The following is a 20,738-nucleotide window of genomic DNA, read 5'->3' on the forward strand; positions in this document are numbered from 1 at the left end:
ATTGCTCCCCGATAGCCACATGATTCACTCCCTCACATCCTTCAAATCTTTGCCCAAACGTTCCTTTCTCAGTGAGACCTACCCTGATCACCCTATTTAAAAATTGCATCAATCCTGTAATCTCTACATATACATAGGGTAAAACTACATGAGGCTGGTCAAAGGACAACTGGAGAACTGTAAAGTCAACAATTCCTGGAGTTCCCATAGGCCTGGAAAGTATTCGAGTTTCAAGCAGCTAGGGTGGAGAGTCCTCACTGAATACACAGGACATTCTTAGAGATTCTAGAAGGGTCTAATTGAGCTAAACTATTTCTAGAGTAAAGGATATTAAAGACTTGTCCAAACAAAGCTTAAAAACATACCTTGAGAGAACTAACTTAATCTGCAAGTAACCCAACTACCTGTTAGAACAAAACCTAACACTCAGTGATGTAGAATTTACAATGTCCAGCATCTGATGACATGGACATGGACATGGACATGAAAATGGGGCGGGGGTGTGTGTAAAATATGACCTATAATCTAGAGCAAAATCAGTCAATAGAAACAGAAATGACAGAGATGATATGCTTAAAAGACAAGACCTTTAAAGCACCTACTGTAAATATGCTCAAGGACTTAAAGGAAATTACGAGAGAAGTGTAAGATATAAAAATATAACTAAATAGATCTTATAGAGCTGAAAAATTCAGTATGTGAAACATAAATTTCACCAGATAGGATTAATAGCAGATATGACTCTACAGAAGAACAGATCAGTGAACTTGTTAACATAGTAATGGATACAATCCACAGTAAAGCACAGAAAGAAAAAGGAAAAAAACTCCACCAGATCTTCTCTGACCTGTGGGACAATATGAAGCAGTATGTGTATGTGTGCTTGTATGTAATTAAAGTCCCAGAAAAAGGAAGGTCAGGAAAGAAATGTATTTGAAGAGAAAATGGCCAAAGTTTTTCATATGTGATGAAAACTATAAATCCACAGATCCAAGACACTCAAAGAATCCCAAGAAGAATAAAAATGAAACCAAACCAAGACACATCATAATCAAATTGCTGAAAACATTGATAATGACAAAAAGCTTTTAAAATTTGAGAGAAAAAAAGATACATTAAAAATAGAAGAGCAGGGCTTCCCTGGGGGTGCAGTGGTTAAGAGTCCGCCTGACGATGCAGGGGACACAGGTTCATGCCCTGGTCCGGGAGGATCCCACATGCCGCGGAGCGGCTAGGCCCGTGAGCCATGGCCGCTGAGCCTGCGCGTCCAGAGCCTGTGCTCCGCAACGGGAGAGGCCACAACAGTGAGAGGCCCGCGTACTGCACAAAAAATAAAAAAGAACAAAGGGAATTCCCTGGTGGTCCAGTGGTTAGGACTCCATGCTTTCACCGCCAAGGGCCCGGGTTCGATCCCTGGTTGGGAACTAAGATCCCACAAGCTGCACAGCATGGCCAAAAAAAAAAAAAAGAACAGAAGTTAGACTTTTACTGCAGATTTCTTGTCAGAAACAGTGTAAGCCAGAAGACGCTGGAACAACATCTTTAAAGCACTAAAAGAAAAATACCCTATCAATCTAGAAATCTGTATCTAGTGAAATTCGTCTTTGAGAAAACATTTTCAAATACACAAAAGGTGAGAGAATCTGTTCCCCGCAGATAGGCACTGTGAGAAATATTAGAGAATATTCTTCAGGCAGAAAGAAGTGAAAGCAGATGGAAACTTAGAGGTACACATAGGAACACAGACCACTGGAGGGGTGAAATAGAAGAGTTTTTCTCATTAAAAATATTTCTTTGAAAGATAATTGACTGTTGAAAGCAAAATATGGAGAGGAGAAAACGACAAAACATTTCTTTGACTTTTTGCAAGTTGATTGGCCATAGGACTGTGTTCTGGCCAAAGAAATGTGAGCAGAGGTGGTGTGTGCAGTTCTCAGGAGATGGAAGAAAGAAGGTGTGCCTTTCTTCTCTCCCTTCTCCTTCTTCCTGTCTGGAGCTCCAGAAACTGTCTTGGACAACAGGGTGATCTTTGGATATTGGGCAGTGACTTTTCCTTCCTTGGAAATGAAAGAGCAACAGATCGGGGGAGCCTGGTTCTCTGACACTGTAGACGGCCAGACCAGCCCTGGACATTTCACAGTGACAGCATGTTAAGTCACTGCTCTTTGGAGGTTTTCTGTAACCCAGAGCCAAATCCAGTTCTAACTAATATGATTAACTATTTGAAAGAGTAATGCAGTTGGTAAATCTCTGACAAGATGATCCAGAAAAAAAGAAGTCTCAATTACATAGTATAAAGATTTAGAAAGGGGACGTAACCATAAATGCAACAGAGATTATAAAGATAATAAGATAAATAATAATGAAAAACTTAATATCAATAATTTTCACACTCAGAAAAAAATCACTAAGTCAAGAAAAAGCAGACTCGAAATAGATACTTGTACACCAGCATTCATAGCAGCATTATCCAAGGTAGTGAAAAGGTGAAAACAGTCCAAATGTACATTGAATTAATGTGCTACATGCATACAATGGAATGTTATTCAACCCTAAAAAGGAATGAAATTCTTTTAATTTATTTTGGCTGCACCTGCTCTTAGTTGCGGCACACATGCGGGATCTAGTTCCCCGACCAGGGATTGAACCCTGGGCCCCCTGCATTGGGAGCGCAGGGTCTTACCCACTGGACCACCAGGGAAGTCCCCAGGAATGAAATTCTGACACACACTACAACATGGATATACCTTGAAGACATTATACTAAGTAAAATAAATCAGACACAAAGGGAAAAATATTGTATGATTTTTCTTAGATGAGGTGCCTAGAATAGTCACACTCATTGAAACAGAAAGTAGAATAGAGGTCACCAAGGCCTGGGAACAGGGAGGAAATTGAGACGTAGTGTTTAATGGGGACGGAGTTTCAGTCTGGGAAGATGAGCAAGTTCTGGAGATGGATGGAGGTGATGGTTGAACAATAATATGAATGTGCTTAATGTCACCGAACGGTACACTTAAAAGTGGTTAAAATGGTAAATTTTATGTTTCTGTTACCAGAATAAAAAATATATATATTTCTTTTTAGGTGTTTTGGAACATGAGGATTTTTTGCAGTATAACTAGGCCTCCATGTAGAAATGGAACTCTGGCCCTGATGTTCTAAACTCGAGCTTTGTGACTTCTGCTCTGTCCTTGTCCTATCTTGGCATTTATACAGTTGGAAGAAAGAATGGGTGCAAATGTATGATATTATAGCAGTCAGCCATTAGGAAGGGCAAGCATAGCATCCATTCCCAGTGGGAAGCCTGTTAATAAAGAAGAGAGAACGGGCTTCCCTGGTAGCGCAGTGGTTGAGAGTCCGCCTGCCGATGCAGGGGACATGGGTTCGGGCCCCGGTCCGGGAGGATCCCACATGCCACGGAGCGGCTAGGCCCGTGAGCCATGGCCGCTGAACCTGCGCGTCCGGAGCCTGTGCTCCGCAACGGGAGAGGCCACAACGGTGAGAGGCCCGCGTACCGCAAAAAAAAAAAAAGAAGAGAGAAGCCTCTGGAACTGAATAACTCCACTTTGCCACCGGGCTATTTTCTCTCGTGAACTGGCCATGAGGTCTGTTCAGCCGACCTGTGCCCTGGTCGGCTTTTAGCGTGTCTGGTGGGGATGATGTTTCTGGCCCCGGGCTGTGAGCAGGGCTCCCGTGAAACCAGCTCCCACTGCCTGCCTTTTGGAGCCTCTGTCCCAGGAGGCTGTTCTCTCATGCCAGCCCCTACCTTCAGAATCCCCTGAACCTCAGAAATGTGCAGGAAGTCCCTTCGCTGCGGGCACATTCCAGATCCGCGTGTAGGGCGGCTGCACCCAGCTTCCAAAGAGAGACTTGCAAAGCCGCCTCCCAAGCGTTTCTGCCTCCTCCTGACTTTGAGCCATGGTGCCCTCAGGCAGGGATGTGTCTGCATCTGTGCATGACATCATTGGTGGATGAGAGGTAGGCTCCTTTCTCTTCGCAAGCATGTTTCTGCAGCGCCCTGGTTCTATCTGTGAAAGCAGACAGAAGTGGGTGGGGGCATCCTGCCGATGTGCTCTGTGAAGGGCTGCCTCTGCCAGGGCAGCTCCGGCACACACATGCCTCCTCTTGACATGGTCCCACCCTGCCTGTCCTGCTTAATTGCCTCATGTCCCCTCTGCCCTGCGCCCAGCTGGCCTGCTCAACCTCCCCGGAACAGCCCACCTGCTCGGACCTCTCTCTGGGACATTTATCCTGCGGCTCCTGGACACTGGTTCTACTGCCCCCGCTATTAGAGTTCCCCAGAGAAACAGAACCAACAGGTGTGTACATAGTAGATGGATGAATAGATAGATAGGTAATATAAATGGGTGATCTAGATCTATCTAGAGGTATCTGTATATCTAGATCTATCCATCCATCAATCCATCTATTTATTTATCCATCCACCCATCCACCTATCCACCCATCCACCCATCCACAGGGAGATTTATTTTAAGGAATTGGCCCACACTATTGCAAGGCTGGCAGATCTGAAGTCTGCAGGGCAGGTGGCAGGCTGGAGACCCAGGGGAGAATTGATATTGAGCCCAAACAGGGCGTGTTTAAATCAAATGCAGTCAACTCTTTAAGCAGTGCTGGGCTCACCCTCCCCGTCTGCCTGGCTTGGGTTCCTGTGGTTTCTCTGACCCTCTCTCTGTCCTGTACTCCCCGCCCCCTGTCACAGCCCTCCACCCTCTTCCCTGCCCTGCTAATTCCTCTCCTCGCCCCCCCCCCCCACATGGATGACATTCACTTGATTGATGGGAGAAGCCCCGGGTTTGTGAGTCGGGCAGATCCGGGTTCAGGCCCAGCAGCTCCGTTCTGAGTTGGTGACGTTGAACAAGTCCCTTCAGCCCTGAGCCTCGGGCTTCACTGTGAGGTGGTGACATCTGCCTCTCGTCCCTTGAAGCCCCTGGTGGGGCAGGCGCCTTCTTGGCTTGGACGTCCTTTTCTCTCCCGTGACTGAGTGCTGCCTCCTCCCTCATGAGGAGCCCCCTAGCCGTGCACATGGGTTGGAAGACTCAGTGTGGTATGTCGGTCAGGGTCTCCCGAGAAACAGCCAAGGGGACATGTGTTTACGGAGGGAGGTTGTGGGGACCGGAAAGTCGGAAATGCACGGCAGAGGCGGCAGCTGGAGAGTCAGGCAAGTCCATGAGTCCAAGTTGCTGTCTAGTCTGAATGCAGAACTTCTTCCCCTTGGGGGACCTCAGTCTTTTCTCTTAAGGCCTTCAACTGATTGGGTGAGGCCCACCCACATTAGGGAAGATGGTCTGCTTGAGTCAGAGGTTGTGGATTTAAATGTTAAGCACGTCTGAAAAACACCCACACAGCAGCACCAAGACTGATGTTTGACCACACAGCTGGGCGACATGGCCTTGTCAGTTTGACACATGAAGTTAACCTTCACACCCTCCTGCAAGACTCACCTCCGATGTTGCTGTTGTGAACTGGCTGACATACCAGGTATTGTGTGAAGTGCTTTCTTTGGCTCGTTTGATTTAATCCTCATAATAACTGTGTGAAGTAGTTTCTATTTTGGGTCTCAGTTTATAGAGCAGAGCTCCTATGTTGAGAGAGGTTGAGTAACTAGCCCAAGGTTGCACAGTGAGCTGTGGTTTGAAGTCGGGCAGTCCCACTGCAGAGCCCACCACTTCGGCTTCACACAGTCATGCTGCCTCTTCCAGAATCCCCAAGAGACTCTGCCCCCTTCCCTGAGCCCTACCGAGACTTGCAGGTCCTCAAGGCTTATCCCCTCCTCTGCCAATGCCTTCTCCCCCTTCCCTGCTTGTTGGAAGCAGGTAGCAGGTTTGTTGAATGTAACCGAAGTCCAGAATTGCCTGTGGCCAGGCATCTGTGACTCCACCTTGAGCCAGGGAGGACGGAAACCTGCCAGCTCTCTGCTGTGTCCCTGTCCTGGCGGCTGGGACACTCCTGCATGGCCACCATCCCTGTCTGAGCAGTGGTGGGGCCACAGTCCTGCAAACGGCACTGTGACCACAGGCTCAGCTGATAAGGCGTCAGGAGGAAGATCAGCTCTGGGCTGCTTAGTCAAGCAAGGTTGGCCCCCTCTCCCTTGCAGGGCCCTGTGGCCCGGCCACAGGGGATAACACGACTTCCGCCTTCTCGGGATACTTGAGCAGCCCAGGAATGAGGTTTTACGCTGTCCTGGCAACGCTGCCCTGGGCCTTTGAAATTAGCATTCTGTCCCCAACCTCCCTGAATCTCAGGAACCAGTGATCTCTCTCCTGCCTAGACCTGCACTGTGTTCGCCCATTGCCCCGGGCACCAGCATGCCAGCCCTGTTCCCCGATTCTTGGATGACAGACCGCCCGGCCTTGGTTTTGTTGCCTGCCTGCCGGAGGCCTGGCCCATCCTAGGGTTGTGGCCGGAGCAGCTACCACTGCAAGAACAGGGTGACACTGCAGGCCGACCTGCCTCCTTCCTGTAGTGGACTGAAAAGTGTCCCCCCAGCTCCAGACCCCTGGTCCCTGTGAATGTGACCTTCTTTGGAAAAGGGGTCTTTGTAGATGTCATTAACTTGAAATCATGAGATCCTCTTGGGTTGTCTGGGTGGGCCTTAAATTCAATGACAGTTGTCCTTATAAGAGTGAGACAGAGGGAGATTGGAGATCCCGAGACAGAGGGGCCACTTGAGGATGGAGGCAGAGACTGGAGCCATGCAGCCCCCACCCCAAGGAACTCCGGGAGCCCCCAGAAGCTGGGAGAGGCAAGGAAGGGTCCTCCTCCAGAGCTTCCGGAGGGAGCACAGCCCTGCTGACACCTTTATCTTGGACTTCTTGCCTCCAGAGCTGTGAGAGAATTAAATTTCTATTGTCTTAAGCCACCAAATTTGTGGTAATTTGTTACAGCAGCCCCAGGACACCAGTACCTCACCCAGTCATGGGTGTGGGTCAGGGAAGCAAGACCAGCCCTGGCCTGGCCTGGGAGCTTGATCCCCTCCAGCCTGCTGCCCAGCCGCACAGTACCCTGTATGTACCTGGGACCAAACACAGATGAGCAGATTGGGACAGGATGGAACTGGAGTAAACTGAATGCCACTGATTTAGAAGGTGGCATTCGGGGACTCATCTGAGTTCAGATCCTTCCTGGAGTGTTTGTTGGCTAAACATTTTTTTCCCCAAAGGGTGGGTAAGGATTGAATGAGGTAGTAAATGGAAAATGCCAGACACAGAGCAAGCGATAGTAATAGTACTTACTACTATCAGGGTGGAGCCGAGAGAATGGTGGGCCTGGGAATCTAGACCCCCTTCTGCACTGGAAACTCTCTGGACCTTCAGGACCTACCCGCTGTCTCGGTACCTGTCTCTGTGCCAGGGGCCAGTGTGTCCTGTCCCCCTGCCACCCAGCACTACCATGAGAATCAAAGGGAGGAGTATAGGCACAAATCTCTTGCAAACCATAGAGTATTTCATAAACCCAAGGTGCTTGCATTATGATTTACACTGTGTTTATCTGTGTCCTGATGCACCTATAACCTTTGTCTTTGAACGTGCCTCCGTGTAACTCAAGAAGGGAGGAAAAGGTGGTTTCCAAGCTTTTAATGTTTCCAGGATTTAAAATGTGCTTAAAGGGCTTCCCTGGTGGCGCCGTGGTTGAGAGTCCGCCTGCCGATGCAGTGGACACGGGTTCGTGCCCCGGTCCGGGAAGATCCCACATGCCAGGGAGCGGCTGGGCCCGTGAGCCATGGTCGCTGAGCCTGCGCATCCGGAGCCTGTGCTCCGCAACGGGAGAGGCCACAACAGTGAGAGGGCTGCGTACCGCAAAAAAAAAACCAAAAAACCAAAAAAAAAAAAAGTATTGGGGAGCTCAACTATTTCACATAAATCTTTTTTTTTTTTTTTAAATATTTATTTATTTGGCTACACCGGATCTTAGTTGCCCCATGCAGGATCTTTTAGTTTCGGCATGCCAACTCTTAGTTGCGGCATGTGGGACCTAGTTTCCCGACCAGGGAAACCCAGGTCCCCTGCATTGGGAGTGCGGAGTCTTAGCCACTGGACCACCAGGAAAGTCCCCCACATACATCTTATCTCTTTTAATTCCCGCATGCATTCGTTCAATAAGGTGTTATTGGGCTATGTACCAGGCACAGCAGGATTTAGAATCTATATACACGACTAGATTGAAGACTCCTGGATTATAGAGGAGTCTGCAAGGGATTTTGGTTATCTTCTCTAATTGATCTTCTTTTGTTTTGCCCAGAAATCTGATCTTCTGCCAGCGTGAAGGCAGCTGCCCAAGACTTGTCACCAGCCAACAGGATGGAGGAAGTCAATGGTGAAAAACAATGTGGGTAGATTCCTACAAACTCACCCTCATCAGTTGAAAGAAGAAAGGACTCAAAGCTTGTAATCAAAGCCTGGGACACATGAGCAGGTAAGAGAGGGGAATCCCTTGTAGCAGTGGGTGGTTCTCCAAGAGGGTTGCCCACCTGACAACCAAAAATAATGTGGTGCTCCATCCATACGGAGCCAGTCACGGTTGTCACCCCGGTGACTTCTAGCAGCTCAGAGCAGAGGTCCTCACTGATCAGGTGATCATGCGTGGGAGGGCGGGCGAGGATGACAGGATGGGGCCAGCAAGGCTTTCCGAAAGCTTTTGTAGTTTGTATGGACGCATTCTGATTCACGTTGTGTCCGGGTGGAAGTTCTACACATATCACAGATGGAGAGAAAACCCTGGCAGATCTAGTGGCAACCCGGGTTGGATGGTTGGAGAAAGCATCTTCCCTGTACGTTCAGGGTATCAGGCACCTTTATGCTGGGGGTGGAGAAGAAGGGACTCAGGGCCCTCCAGCAACTACCCTCCAGGTCTGGGGGAGAATGAGAATATAGTTACCTCCTTTGTAGAACTCTCCGTCACATGTAATCTGTCACCAAGCTTAATTAATTTCATTGTCTTTTTCTTTCTTTCTTCTCCCCCTCCCCCTCCTCCCCCTCCTCCCCCTTTTTCCTCTTCTTTTTACCATTATAACAATATTTTATTAGTAATCATCAAATACAGTGTTCAGATTTCCCTGGTTCTCTCATAAAATCTTTTCTAAAATTAAATGATTAATTTATTTTTGGCTGCGTGGGGTCTTCGTTGCTGTGTGCGGGCTTTTCTCTAGTTGTGGCGAGCAGTGTGCCGGCTTCGTCGCGGTGCGCAGGCCTCTCATTGCGGTGGCTTCTCTTGTTGCGAAGCATGGGCTCTAGAGTGCAGGCTCAGTAGTTGTGGCGCATGGGCTTAGCTACTCCACAGCATGTGGGATCTTTCCGGACCAGGGCTCGAACCCGTGTCCACTGCATTGGCAGCTGGATTCTTAACCACTGCACCACCAGGGAAGCCCTCATAAAATCTTATAGAGTTGATTGGTTTGAATCAAGATCTCGTTACCTCAATAAAAAATAAACCAAAAAAAAAAAAAGGAGACATAAGAGCTACCTCAACCAATTACAATACACAGGCCTCATTTGGATCTTGATTCCATTTTCTTAACCCATCCCTTTCCCTTGGCATCTTTCCCAGCTACTACAAGCCCCTTAAAGGCAGAGATGGTGTATCATCGTACACCCAGGACCTAACCCACAGTGCCAGGCACATCGTCCTCAATCCCAAGGGTTTAGGGAATGGCTCACGCCCTAACCTGGAGATTGAGGACATTCAACAGCAGGGAATGCTGCCTAACTGCTTCTAGAAGACATACAAAAGAGAAGGAGGGAGGTGGGTATGATCATTCCCTGTGTCTAAAAATCTGACATGATTTATAATGTCAAAGTCACCAGAAGTGGTGGGAGGACTGAAATGATTTGCAGAAGGGAGGAAAAGCACAGATAGGCAATCTTTCAGATTATTGAAGGAGATGAGGAATGGGGAGCTCGCAGGTGCACAGTTAGCACTGTCTCCAAGGGCTGCCTGTCCAGCTGGGTTGGTCAACAGAGGAGTCAGGGCCACCTGGAAGCTCACAGAGGGTGGTGCCTGGGCCGCTCAGAGCTTCATGGCTGCAGGAGTCTGATCAGGTTTTGAATCTGAACTCTGTCCCTAGCCCATTGTCTGACTTTGGACATGTCACTCTCCAACCCCAGTTTCACATCTCTAAAATAGGGACAATGATATCTACCTCAGAGGGCTGTGGTAAGGACCAAAAAGGTCACAAGTGAAAGCGTCCAGTGGTTTTTGGCACATTCGCTCAATGTAAGTTTCCTATTCTTGTCTCACTGACCGGCTTGTGCCGTGCACTCTGCTCTTCTGAACCTCAAATTTCTTCATCTGCAAAAATGGAATATGTGAGAGTGCCTGGCACATAGTTGAAGCTCAATAAAGGTTTATTTTTAACTTTTTATGATGTTTATTTTGAAACAATTTTAAAGTTGCAAAAAGTACTAGAGAGTTCCCCTATACCATACACCCAAGCTTCCCCTAATGTTAACATCGTGCCTAATCCAATAGTACAATGATTCAAACCAGGAAATTAACACCTCACAACTCAACGCCACTAACTAAACTCCAGAAATTATTCAAGTTTCCCCAAGACGGCCTTTTCTGTTCCAGGTTCCAAATCACGATCCAGAGTTGTTGTATCCTTTAGTTTTCTGTGACTTGTGACAGTTTCTCAGTCTTTTACTTGTCTTTCATGACCTTGACACTTTGGATGGGTACTGGTAAATAACTTGGAAAAACACTTCTCAATTTGGGTTCATCTGATGTTTTCTCATGATTAGATGGAGGTTATGCACTTTTTGCAGAAAAACCATGGCAAAGACACTGTGTTACTTTTTGGTTTTCTTTTTTCTTTATTGTGGTAAAATACACAACATAAAATTGACCATTTGAACCATTTTAAAGTGTACAGTTCAGTGGCATTCAGTACTTTCACAGTGTTGTGTGACCACCACCATCTAGTTGGGGTACATTTCCATCACCCGCCAAAGAAGCCCCTCACCCACTAGCACTGCCTCCTCATTCCCATCACCCCCACTCCCTGGCAATCACTAATTTGCTTTCTGTCTCTATGGCTTTGCCTATTCTGGACATTTCATATATATGGAATCATACAATATGCCGTCTTTCCTGACTGGCTTTTTTCACTTAGTATCATGTTTTCAAGGTTCACCTGGGTTGCAACATGAATCAGCACACCACTCCTTTTTATGGCTGAATAGTATTCCATGCTGTAGACAAGCCACATTTTATTGATAACTTTATTTTCTAATTCAACAGTGAAACCTGGTGAGGCAAGGAGGGCGCAGACCCCTATGACTGGCAGGAGGTACTGTGAAGTGTGTGGAGAAGGGTCAGGACTGGTGCCCTGGGGAGCAGAGGACTGTACTTCACATTGCAGACAATGCTCGAGAGGCCACTGTCACACTGCCGCGGGAGTAGCAGACTCCTTTGAAAACTTCATTTGTGGAAAGGGAAAAACAGTTGTTCAGGAGGAGGGGGAGACGACCCAAGGATGGGAAGGGAAACTCTCCCTGGGGCTGGAGGAGTTGCTTCTCAGTGTCACCAACTTTCTAGGGCCAACCACGCGCCCTGGAGGCCCGCCAGGCCGGGCCAGCAGGGGCTGGGGCTCGGATTGCACTGCGGTGGTCGCCCCAAACGCGCTCAGGGAGGGCCTAGGGCCGCGGGTGACACTTGCTCATTGCTTATGAAGAAAGGGGACCCTCCCTTTAGGCACAAGCAATAGTTGCAAACTTTCATTTATAAACAAGGTGTGCCGAGCAGGAGGGCAAACATTTTCATATCCCAAACGTCACACCCCAGTTGCTCCTTAACTATCAGATGCCCTTAGGTTTCCCGGAGCGGGTCTGGGGGGTGTCGAGCCGCGGGGAACGGTAGCCTCTCAACTTGCCCGCTGTCCCGCAGCCCAACCAGTGCTTGCAGCCCGCGGCCTGGACGCAGCGCGGCCTCGGGCGGAGGGCGGCGCCACAGCGCGCGGCCCGCCCCCGTCCCGCAGCCCTGCTGTCCCGGCGCGCGCACTGTGCGCGTACCCGGGCCCGGCGGCGGCGTGCGCGGGCCGCGCGTGCGCGCTGTGGCGGGGCGAGGGGCGGCGCGGGCGCGAGTCTGTCAGTGACAGCGGGAGGGGGAGAGGGAGGGGGCTGGAGATGGTGGCGGTGGCGTCGGCGGCGGCTCTTCCGACATGAGGCAGCGGCATCGAGGGGCTCGGCTGCGGCTGCGGCCGCGGCGGCATCTCTAGCTCGGGAGGCCGCCCCAGGCGTGGGCAGGCGGACGTCCCGGGAGCGGGCTCTGCGGCAGCGCCGCGGACGGGCCGCCGGCTGAGGGGCCCGCGCCCGCCGCGCCCTGCGCTCGGCGCCCGGCAGCTCCGGGGCGCGGGGTTGGCCCCGGAGGCCGGGAGGGGCGGTGCGGCCGGGTCAGGCCCCGCTAGACGAGCCGCGCCAACGGGGGCGGCCGCAGCGCCGCGGGATCCGCAAACTTGCGCCGGGCCTCGCAGCCCGCCCGCCGCCAGCGGAGCAGTAGAGCGCGAGGGCGCCGGGCGCGGGGCGGGGGCGGGGGTCCGGCCGCCGGCCTTGAAGCGGCCGAGGCGCCGCTCTGTGCGCAGCATGAGGGGCCCGCGGCCGCCGCCGGGAGAGCTGTGTTTGCGAGAGCGGCCCGCGGCGTGAGAGGGCTCGGCTGGACTTTCCCTCCGGAGCCGGCGGCGGAGCAGGCGAGTGCGCGCGAAGGAAACGCACCGCGGGCTCGGGCGGCGGTGGACGGGCGCGGGGGCGGCCGCCGCTCGGACCCCCGTGTGTTCCAGGTCCGGCCCCGGTGGCTGCGGTTGGCCTCGAGGGGGGACGGTGGAGTGGCGCTCAGACATTACCCGGTTGTTGTGAGCAGACGGTGCCTTTCCCAGTAGACCGCCGGGGCCCCCACTTAGGAAACCGGTAGAGCTCGTGGCCTTCAGGTGTGCGTACCTGCAGGAACAGATGCCAGTGTAACTCTGGTTGTCTCGCTGATAGGTTCCGGTGACCCCGGCCGGGAGGCTTCCGAGCGCTCGGCAACATGGCTTCCCCGCCCCACCAACAGCTGCTGCAGCACCACAGCACCGAGGTGAGTTGTGACTCCAGCGGAGACAGCAACAGCGTGAGGGTCAAAATCAACCCCAAGCAGCTGTCCTCCAACAGCCACCCGAAACACTGCAAGTACAGCATCTCCTCCAGCTGTAGCAGCTCCGGGGACTCAGGGGGCGTCCCCCGGAGAATGGGCGCCGGAGGCCGCCTGCGCAGGAAAAAGAAGCTGCCTCAGCTGTTCGAGAGGGCCTCCAGTCGGTGGTGGGACCCCAAATTCGACTCCATGAACCTGGAGGAGGCTTGCATGGAGCGCTGCTTCCCGCAGACCCAGCGCCGCTTCCGGTATGCGCTCTTCTACATTGGCTTCGCCTGCCTTCTCTGGAGCATCTATTTTGGGGTCCACATGAGATCCAAACTGACTGTCATGGTAGCCCCTGCTCTGTGCTTCCTCGTGGTGTGTGTGGGCTTTTTTCTGTTTACCTTCACCAAGCTGTACGCCCGGCATTACGTGTGGACCTCGCTGGTTCTTACCCTCCTGGTGTTCGCCCTGACTCTGGCTTCCCAGTTTCAGGTTTTGACGCCCTTCTCAGGACGAGTTGACAGCTTCAATCATACTCGGGCAGCCAGGCCCACAGACACTTGCTTATCTCAAGTGGGGAGCTTTTCCATGTGCATTGAAGTGCTCTTTTTGCTCTACACCGTCATGCACTTACCTTTGTACTTGAGCTTGATTTTGGGAGTGGCCTATTCTGTTCTTTTTGAGACCTTTGGCTATCATTTCCAAGACAAAGGCTGCTTCCCCTCACCTGGAGCAGAGGCCCTGCACTGGGAGCTGCTGAGCCGAGCCCTGCTGCATGTCTGCATTCACGCCATTGGGATCCACCTGTTCATCATGTCCCAGGTGAGATCCAGGAGCACCTTCCTCAAGGTGGGCCAGTCAATTATGCATGGAAAGGATCTGGAAGTGGAAAAAGCGCTGAAAGAGAGGATGATTCATTCTGTGATGCCAAGAATCATAGCTGATGACTTGATGAAGCAGGGGGACGAGGAGAGCGAGAATTCTGTCAAAAGGCATGCCACCTCCAGCCCCAAGAACAGGAAGAAAAAGTCTTCCATACAGAAAGCCCCTATTGCCTTCCGCCCATTCAAAATGCAGCAGATCGAAGAGGTCAGTATTTTATTCGCAGATATTGTGGGCTTCACCAAGATGAGTGCCAATAAGTCTGCCCATGCCCTGGTGGGGCTCCTCAATGATCTGTTCGGCCGCTTCGACCGGTTGTGCGAGGAGACCAAGTGTGAGAAAATCAGCACTCTGGGAGACTGCTACTATTGTGTGGCCGGGTGTCCCGAGCCTCGGGCCGACCATGCCTACTGCTGCATTGAAATGGGCTTGGGCATGATAAGGGCTATCGAGCAGTTCTGCCAAGAGAAGAAAGAGATGGTGAACATGCGCGTTGGGGTTCACACGGGGACTGTCTTGTGCGGCATCTTGGGCATGAGGAGGTTTAAATTCGACGTGTGGTCCAATGATGTGAACTTGGCCAATCTCATGGAGCAGCTGGGAGTGGCTGGCAAGGTTCACATTTCCGAGGCCACTGCAAAATACCTAGATGACCGGTACGAAATGGAAGATGGGAAGGTTACTGAACGCCTCGGCCAGAACGTTGTTGCTGACCAGTTGAAAGGTATGTGCATTTCTTTGCCTTGTCATCTCCTTCCCCAATCCCATTTGTGTTGGAAAAACAAAACAGTCTTTTTCCACTGTCAGCATCTGGAGGCAGATCAGTTGTTCTCGGACACCTTATCATGGGGGCATCTCAGGACCAGTGGGACTTTTCCCCCAGTGAGTGAGGTATCACAGATCTGTTGACACCCTGACAGTGCTGACATAGATGACACCTTTTTTTGAAGGAAGGAGAACTTTGACAATATGTATCCTGCCAGTCGGCTGTTAATGTTTCTGAGATTCTGGGGCAGGTCTGATGAGTGTAAGGGGATTGGAGCCTTTCAGTGGTCAAAACTTTGAAACACCATAAGAAATTGCCTTTGTGATCCATTTGGTCACCCTGAAGCCCCATCAAAACGTTTTTCTATGCCTTTTTCCAAAAATGTGAAGAATAAAACTTTTCTCCTCTCTGGGCCTCACTTTGCTGGGATAAGGAAGTCGGCTCAGCCCTGCAAGACCCTTGAGAATTAGATGAAATTATGTACCCCTAAGTGCACACTGCCTTTTGCCTAAATCTCTTTTTTTAAAATGTTTGCATTTTCAGCTTTCATTTATTTAACAATGCTTTCTTATCATGGTATTTGTCTTACCTTATAGACTGCAGCATTTTAGAATATTGAACTTCTCAGACAACCAGGTGATTTGAAAGTTTAGACCCCCTCCCCCAACCCCTCAGATGTGTCCCTGTCTTAAGCTCCTTACTGCTATTCTTTATGTTTTCACTGAGCTGCTTCTTTTATTTTATTTTTCTTTTATTTTCACTTAGGGCAAAAATCTTTGAGGTCTGGGAAATGATGTATAAGTAAGTGGGATCAAAAGTAAGAATTCTAAATAACATCCTCTCCCATCCTTTTTTAAAATTGTCCTTATATTTTACTAAAGTCTTCTGGATTGAGGGGAACATCTATTTTGGAAGTATGTAGAGAAAATAACATGAATTTTTAAAAAGCCAACATTTGTAAAGCTGTATTGTGTTTTGTGGTGCCCCCACGTTGCATAATTACACAGTGAAAAGCCCCAGGGTATGGAATCCTCAGAAGGAGAAGTAACAGCTTAAATCAGAGACAGGAGAAGTAATAGTGTAAATCGGCCCTGGTAAGTGATTGAGTTTGAGGGCCTGGGTAAATTGTCAGCCTTGACACAGTCCCGTGTGCTCAGTTGATATTTTCTTTCTCTGCTTGTGATCGGAGTTCCATGTCATTTACTTATCTATTATCTGGTGAGGGTGCTTTATTCTTATCCTAATTTTTCTTTATTCTGTTAATTTTGCCAACAGTTGAAGAATTTGTGGGTAGAGTAGAAATATATTTTCACTTCATAATTCTCTCTGCCTCAATAGCTTGCAAGGCTACATTGATGAGGTCAGAAACTATACTTTGTAGTTCGCTTAAGAGATTCTGCTGTGACAAGTGTCTTCCTTTGCAGGAGGGTGTCTCTTGCTCTGGAATCTGGAGGTGCCAGTGGAGTGGGGTGAGGATGTAATCCCTGCTTGACATTTTGGCACCTTTGGGATCTGAGTGTCTCAGGCTCTGTCCTCAGGGGTTGTGGGACAGATTCCAGAGAATGGAGCAGCGCTGTACTACATTAGATTAAGTATGACAATGATAGCAGTTTTGTAAGTGGTGCTTTGAACAGTGTATTACTTGAATTTCAAAAATAAAAACAGATGTAATCATTAAGTATGTCTGGAAATTGCCAGGTCTTTGATTCTTTGGCAATACCCATTTTTGTTAATTTATGTGTAATTTTATTTTCAACTTACAGATCAAAGGTCTCAAAGACACTGACCCAAAAAAAAAAAAAGAAAAGCCAGAATGAGTTTGTTGATTTTTAGGAAAAACTCACATAGTGTAAATTTCGTAAATTAACCTTTTCTTTAAATTTGTGTACACTGTATATTTATAAGGAAAAGTTTTAGCACTGGATGGGATATGGGGAAGGATAGAAGGCTTAGCTTAACCAGTGATTTTTTGGTATGATATTCTTTCCTTTAACAGTTTCCCTGAGACCATGATTTTTGCTTTATTCAGCACATTTTGAAAACCTCTGGACGGGACCCCAGTAATAGAGGATGTCTACACAACTTCCTGACCTTTTTTGAAACTGCACAGTTCAATTTTCCTGACATTGTACAAATCTGCTCAGTTGAGATGATAGCATAGTTTGTAGAAGACCCTTTTCATACAGAGGGCTAAGGTTATATACATAAGATTCCTTTTAGCCCATCTTTGGGTTTGTGGCAGATATTTTTCTCTACGCAGTGTTGGCAGTTTTGTCCTTTTGTCCCCTTTTCTGATCTTGGGGTTAAAAATAACCAGTAGAGGATTCTGTAGAAATGAATATCCATTGAATAAACTGGGGATTCCAGCACTAGCCTGGCAGTGTGAAAGGAAGCTGCCGCTCTGTAATTTGTCTGAACAGGCTTTGTGGGAAGTGGACTTTCATCATTTCTGCACATTCACTCACCCCGAGAACATCTTTGTTGTGCTTTCACGGCGCCTGGCCCCATAGACGCACAGGTGGAGTCGTGATGGTTTGTGACTTGGGGGAGCTCGAGGGTATAAACATCGTCGAGTCCAGAGGTGGGAATACAGTAGAGAGGTGCACGCACCTGGGGGGTCTTGAGGTCGAGCAGTGGCTTTCCAGTGGATAAAAGAAGGACATTCGGTGCAGAGGAGGAAGCGTGGGCAAAGGCTTGGATTTACGTTTCTTGGTGGACTGGGCAGTTTAAGTAGTTCATCAGGACAAGGAAGACTGCGATTACCTGGGAAGGAGTTTGGATTCCATCCTGTAGGTAATGGGTAGCCACTGATGGGCTTTGAGCAGGAAGCTTAGGTGATCTGATTTGCAATTTGAGAAAGTTTACTCTTTCAGTTCTAGGGAATGTGAGTTGGTGATTAGTGAGCTGTTTCAGTAAATCCCAGGCAGAGGCAATAGTGGCTTAGACCAAGGTAACAGCAGTGGTAGTGGAGATGAGGGGATAGATGTGAGCAGCAGTAAGATCAGCTGGATTGGATTTACAACCGTATTTAAACAGATGACGGGGGCAGGCAAGGGGCTTGATTCTTTGAACCGGAAATGGCTTTTCAAGTTTCTGGAATTGACATGGGGACAGTTTGACATCAGTCATGGGTGAGAGGCCTTTGAAGTTTCTGTGGTGTGAATGGAAAATGCAGAATCAAGTTGTAGAATATGAAATAGGCCAGGAGCCCCTGGCTTGTCCATTCATTCATTCAACAGATAACTTATTTTGTTTTGGGCACATTTCTAGGTGCTGGGGATACAGCAGTGAACAAAACACCAAAATTTCTGCCCTCGTGGTGATTCTGTTATAAAAGGATGATCAGACAATAAACAAGTAAAAGATAAAGTTTGTGTGTGAAATTTTAGAGAGGGTGCCCAATCACTTAGAGAGAAGGTTGAAAGAATTTTCAGCACAGGACTAGGATTTTGGAAATGATCCAGAAAGTGAGGGGCAATTATTATTAAAGATTAGGAAGAAATAGTCTGATTTGAGTGATGGGAAGAAGGATCCTTTCACACTATTTGGGACATACCACCGGGCCCATGAGGGTACTGGCTGTTCCGTTCTGTCTTGGGCCACAAGCAAAAAGGTGAGGAGTGTTGTCTAGAACTGTTAGTTTTTCCTTTCATAGGTAGAGAGTCACAAAGAAAGTGAAACTGTCAGAAAATACAGTCATATTTTCTCTTAAATACTAGGAAGATAAAACGAAGGTGCACAGTCATTCCAAATCGACACCAACACTCATGTATTTGTAGAAGGGAATGTTGAGGCTACTGCATTGTTAGGTGCAGAAACAAAACAAGACTTCCCCCCCAAACCAAGCTTTTAGCTCGGGGAAAGATCTGTTGATGTGCATTGGTAGAGATGGTTACCCACTGGCCACCTCAGTGACCGAGCCCTTCACCATGTGCTGATGGGTGGCACTTGGAAGAGTCCCTGTCTAGCCCCTGTCTGGGGCCACTCCTCAAACTGACAGTGGACAGACATACTTGGCGCTTCAGCTTTTGCCAGCAGCTGTCCCAAACTTGAAGTCTGGGCTCCCTGGTTCCCTGCCAGCTACAGCTAGGAGCCCTGGCTACACACTAGTTTAGGGTGCAGTTTGCTTGCTCAAATGCACCCCTGGCTTCAACTGGTAGCTTGGATAGCTTGTAACCCTTGCCACGGTAGTGCTTGCCCAGAGCTGACCGCTTGGTGTCCGCTCTTAAGTCATGTTGAAGAGAAACTCCCTGCTCACCTGCGTCCTTGCACAGACTCGCTTGTGCACGTCGAAACAGCCTCTCGAGTAGCAAGGGGCAGAGATAAGATGAAGCAGAAAATTTGGCTTGACATCTGGGATCGGAGACGACAAACAGCTGTGGAGTCGGTGCTCAGGCAGCCCCCGATGACCGTTTATTCAGGCTCCTTCAGACCAAATTATGTGGCTTCCAGAGGAGCACACAGCTGTTAATTCTTTTTTTTTTAATATTTATTGATTGATGGATGGATGGATGGATGGCTGTGCGCGGGCTTTCTCTGAGTTGCGGTGAGCGGGGGCTACTCTTCGTTGCGGTGTGCGCTTCTCCTTGTGGTGGCTTCTCTTGTTGCGGAGCACGGGCTCCAGGTGCGCAGGCTTCAGTAGTTGTGGCTCAGGGGCTCTAGAGCGCAGGCTCAGTACTGTGGCACACAGGCTTAGTGCACCCGTGCTCCGCGGCATGTGGGATCTTCCCGGACCTGGGCTCAAATCCGTGTCCCCTGCATTAGCAGGCGGATTCTTAACCACTGCGCCACCAGGGAGGTACCCCCCCCCCCCCCCGCAAGCTGTTAATTCTGAGGACCAGCTTTTGAGTAGAATTAGCCTTTGGCAAAGAAAGTTAAGGGAATGGTTCCCTGAATTTCAGGTGGAATGAAGCAGGGAGGATAATCTTTTCAGGTAGAATAACTAAGAAGGAAAAATTAAAAAGAAGCAAATAGAATAAGTAAAGAAATTTCGGGGTTCTCATTTACTAGCCAGCCTTCAAATAATAATTGTATTTCTACTTACTGGTTAGTGTCGCCTATGTACTTTGCTGTGGAATAATAATCTTGAAAAGAACACAGTGAATTTTCTATCGTGTGTGCACATGTGCTTAAATTTTCGTCTCTCTGTTGATTGGTGACTTAATTGGTATTTCTGTTTGGATTTCGATATTGTGAGAGTATAGTCATTCCACATACACACATAATAAATATTTACCATGTTAGCCATTTAGCCATTTTTAAGCCTGTCAGCTGGATTTTCTTAACTGCTTTGGCCTTCAGTCTGTTGCACTATGTTGAAGAATGTGTGGAAAATCTGGCTCTCAGAGATATATAATTGGAAAGTGGAGGAGCATTTTGATAGCTGTTTTAGACAATTGTGGATGTTTTTCTTTGATACTGTACCAACATCCAAGAAGTGGTAGTTTCTTAAGGGTTAGTTGCAATATGGAATCTGAAATCCTACTAATCAGTTTTTTCGTCTGCTATCAAAACCCCGTTGGATTTTTTTTTTTTTTTTTTTTTTGCAGTACGCGGGCCTCTCACTGTTGTGGACTCTCCCGTTGCGGAGCACAGGCTCCAGACGCGCAGGCTCAGCGGCCATGGCTCACGGGCCCAGCCGATCCGTGGCATGTGGGATCTTCCCAGACCGGGGCACGAACCCGTGTCCCCTGCATCGGCAGGTGGACTCTCAACCACTGCGCCACCAGGGAAGCCCCCGTTGGATTTTTAAACGAACCTTTCCCCGGGTGTGATTTTCTAACGTCATGTATTGGTCATTTGGAAAATTATGGTTTCTTGAGTTATGCAGATCTTCCAAATGTTGACAGAAGCGAAGTCTTTAAATATAGGGACGATGTCAGCTTCACAGTGGCAGATAAAAGCTTTCCAAAATTCTGGTTTTCACTTGAAAGTTTGAGTTTCATCCTTGGCAACAAATACT

General features: G+C 48.8%; 1 protein-coding gene across 2 annotated transcripts in view; it reads left to right on the top strand.

Annotated features, from left to right (window-relative positions):
* ADCY9 (adenylate cyclase 9) overlaps positions 1-20,738 on the top strand; it is a 188,863-nt gene that overhangs the window by 32,832 nt on the left and 135,293 nt on the right. Inside the window, exons 3-4 of one of the 2 annotated variants that reach the window (XM_033839103.2) lie at positions 8,266-8,439; positions 12,999-14,734. In XM_033839103.2, the coding sequence (XP_033694994.1) occupies positions 13,042-14,734 (1,693 nt within the window). In that variant the 5' untranslated portion in view covers positions 8,266-8,439; positions 12,999-13,041. Of the gene's footprint in view, positions 1-8,265; positions 8,440-12,998; positions 14,735-20,738 lie in introns of those variants that run through there. The other variant, XR_012326136.1, reaches the window with a different exon arrangement.

The sequence above is a fragment of the Tursiops truncatus genome, chromosome 15, assembly GCF_011762595.2.
Source record: "Tursiops truncatus isolate mTurTru1 chromosome 15, mTurTru1.mat.Y, whole genome shotgun sequence".
NCBI classification, from domain to species: Eukaryota; Metazoa; Chordata; class Mammalia; order Artiodactyla; family Delphinidae; genus Tursiops; species Tursiops truncatus.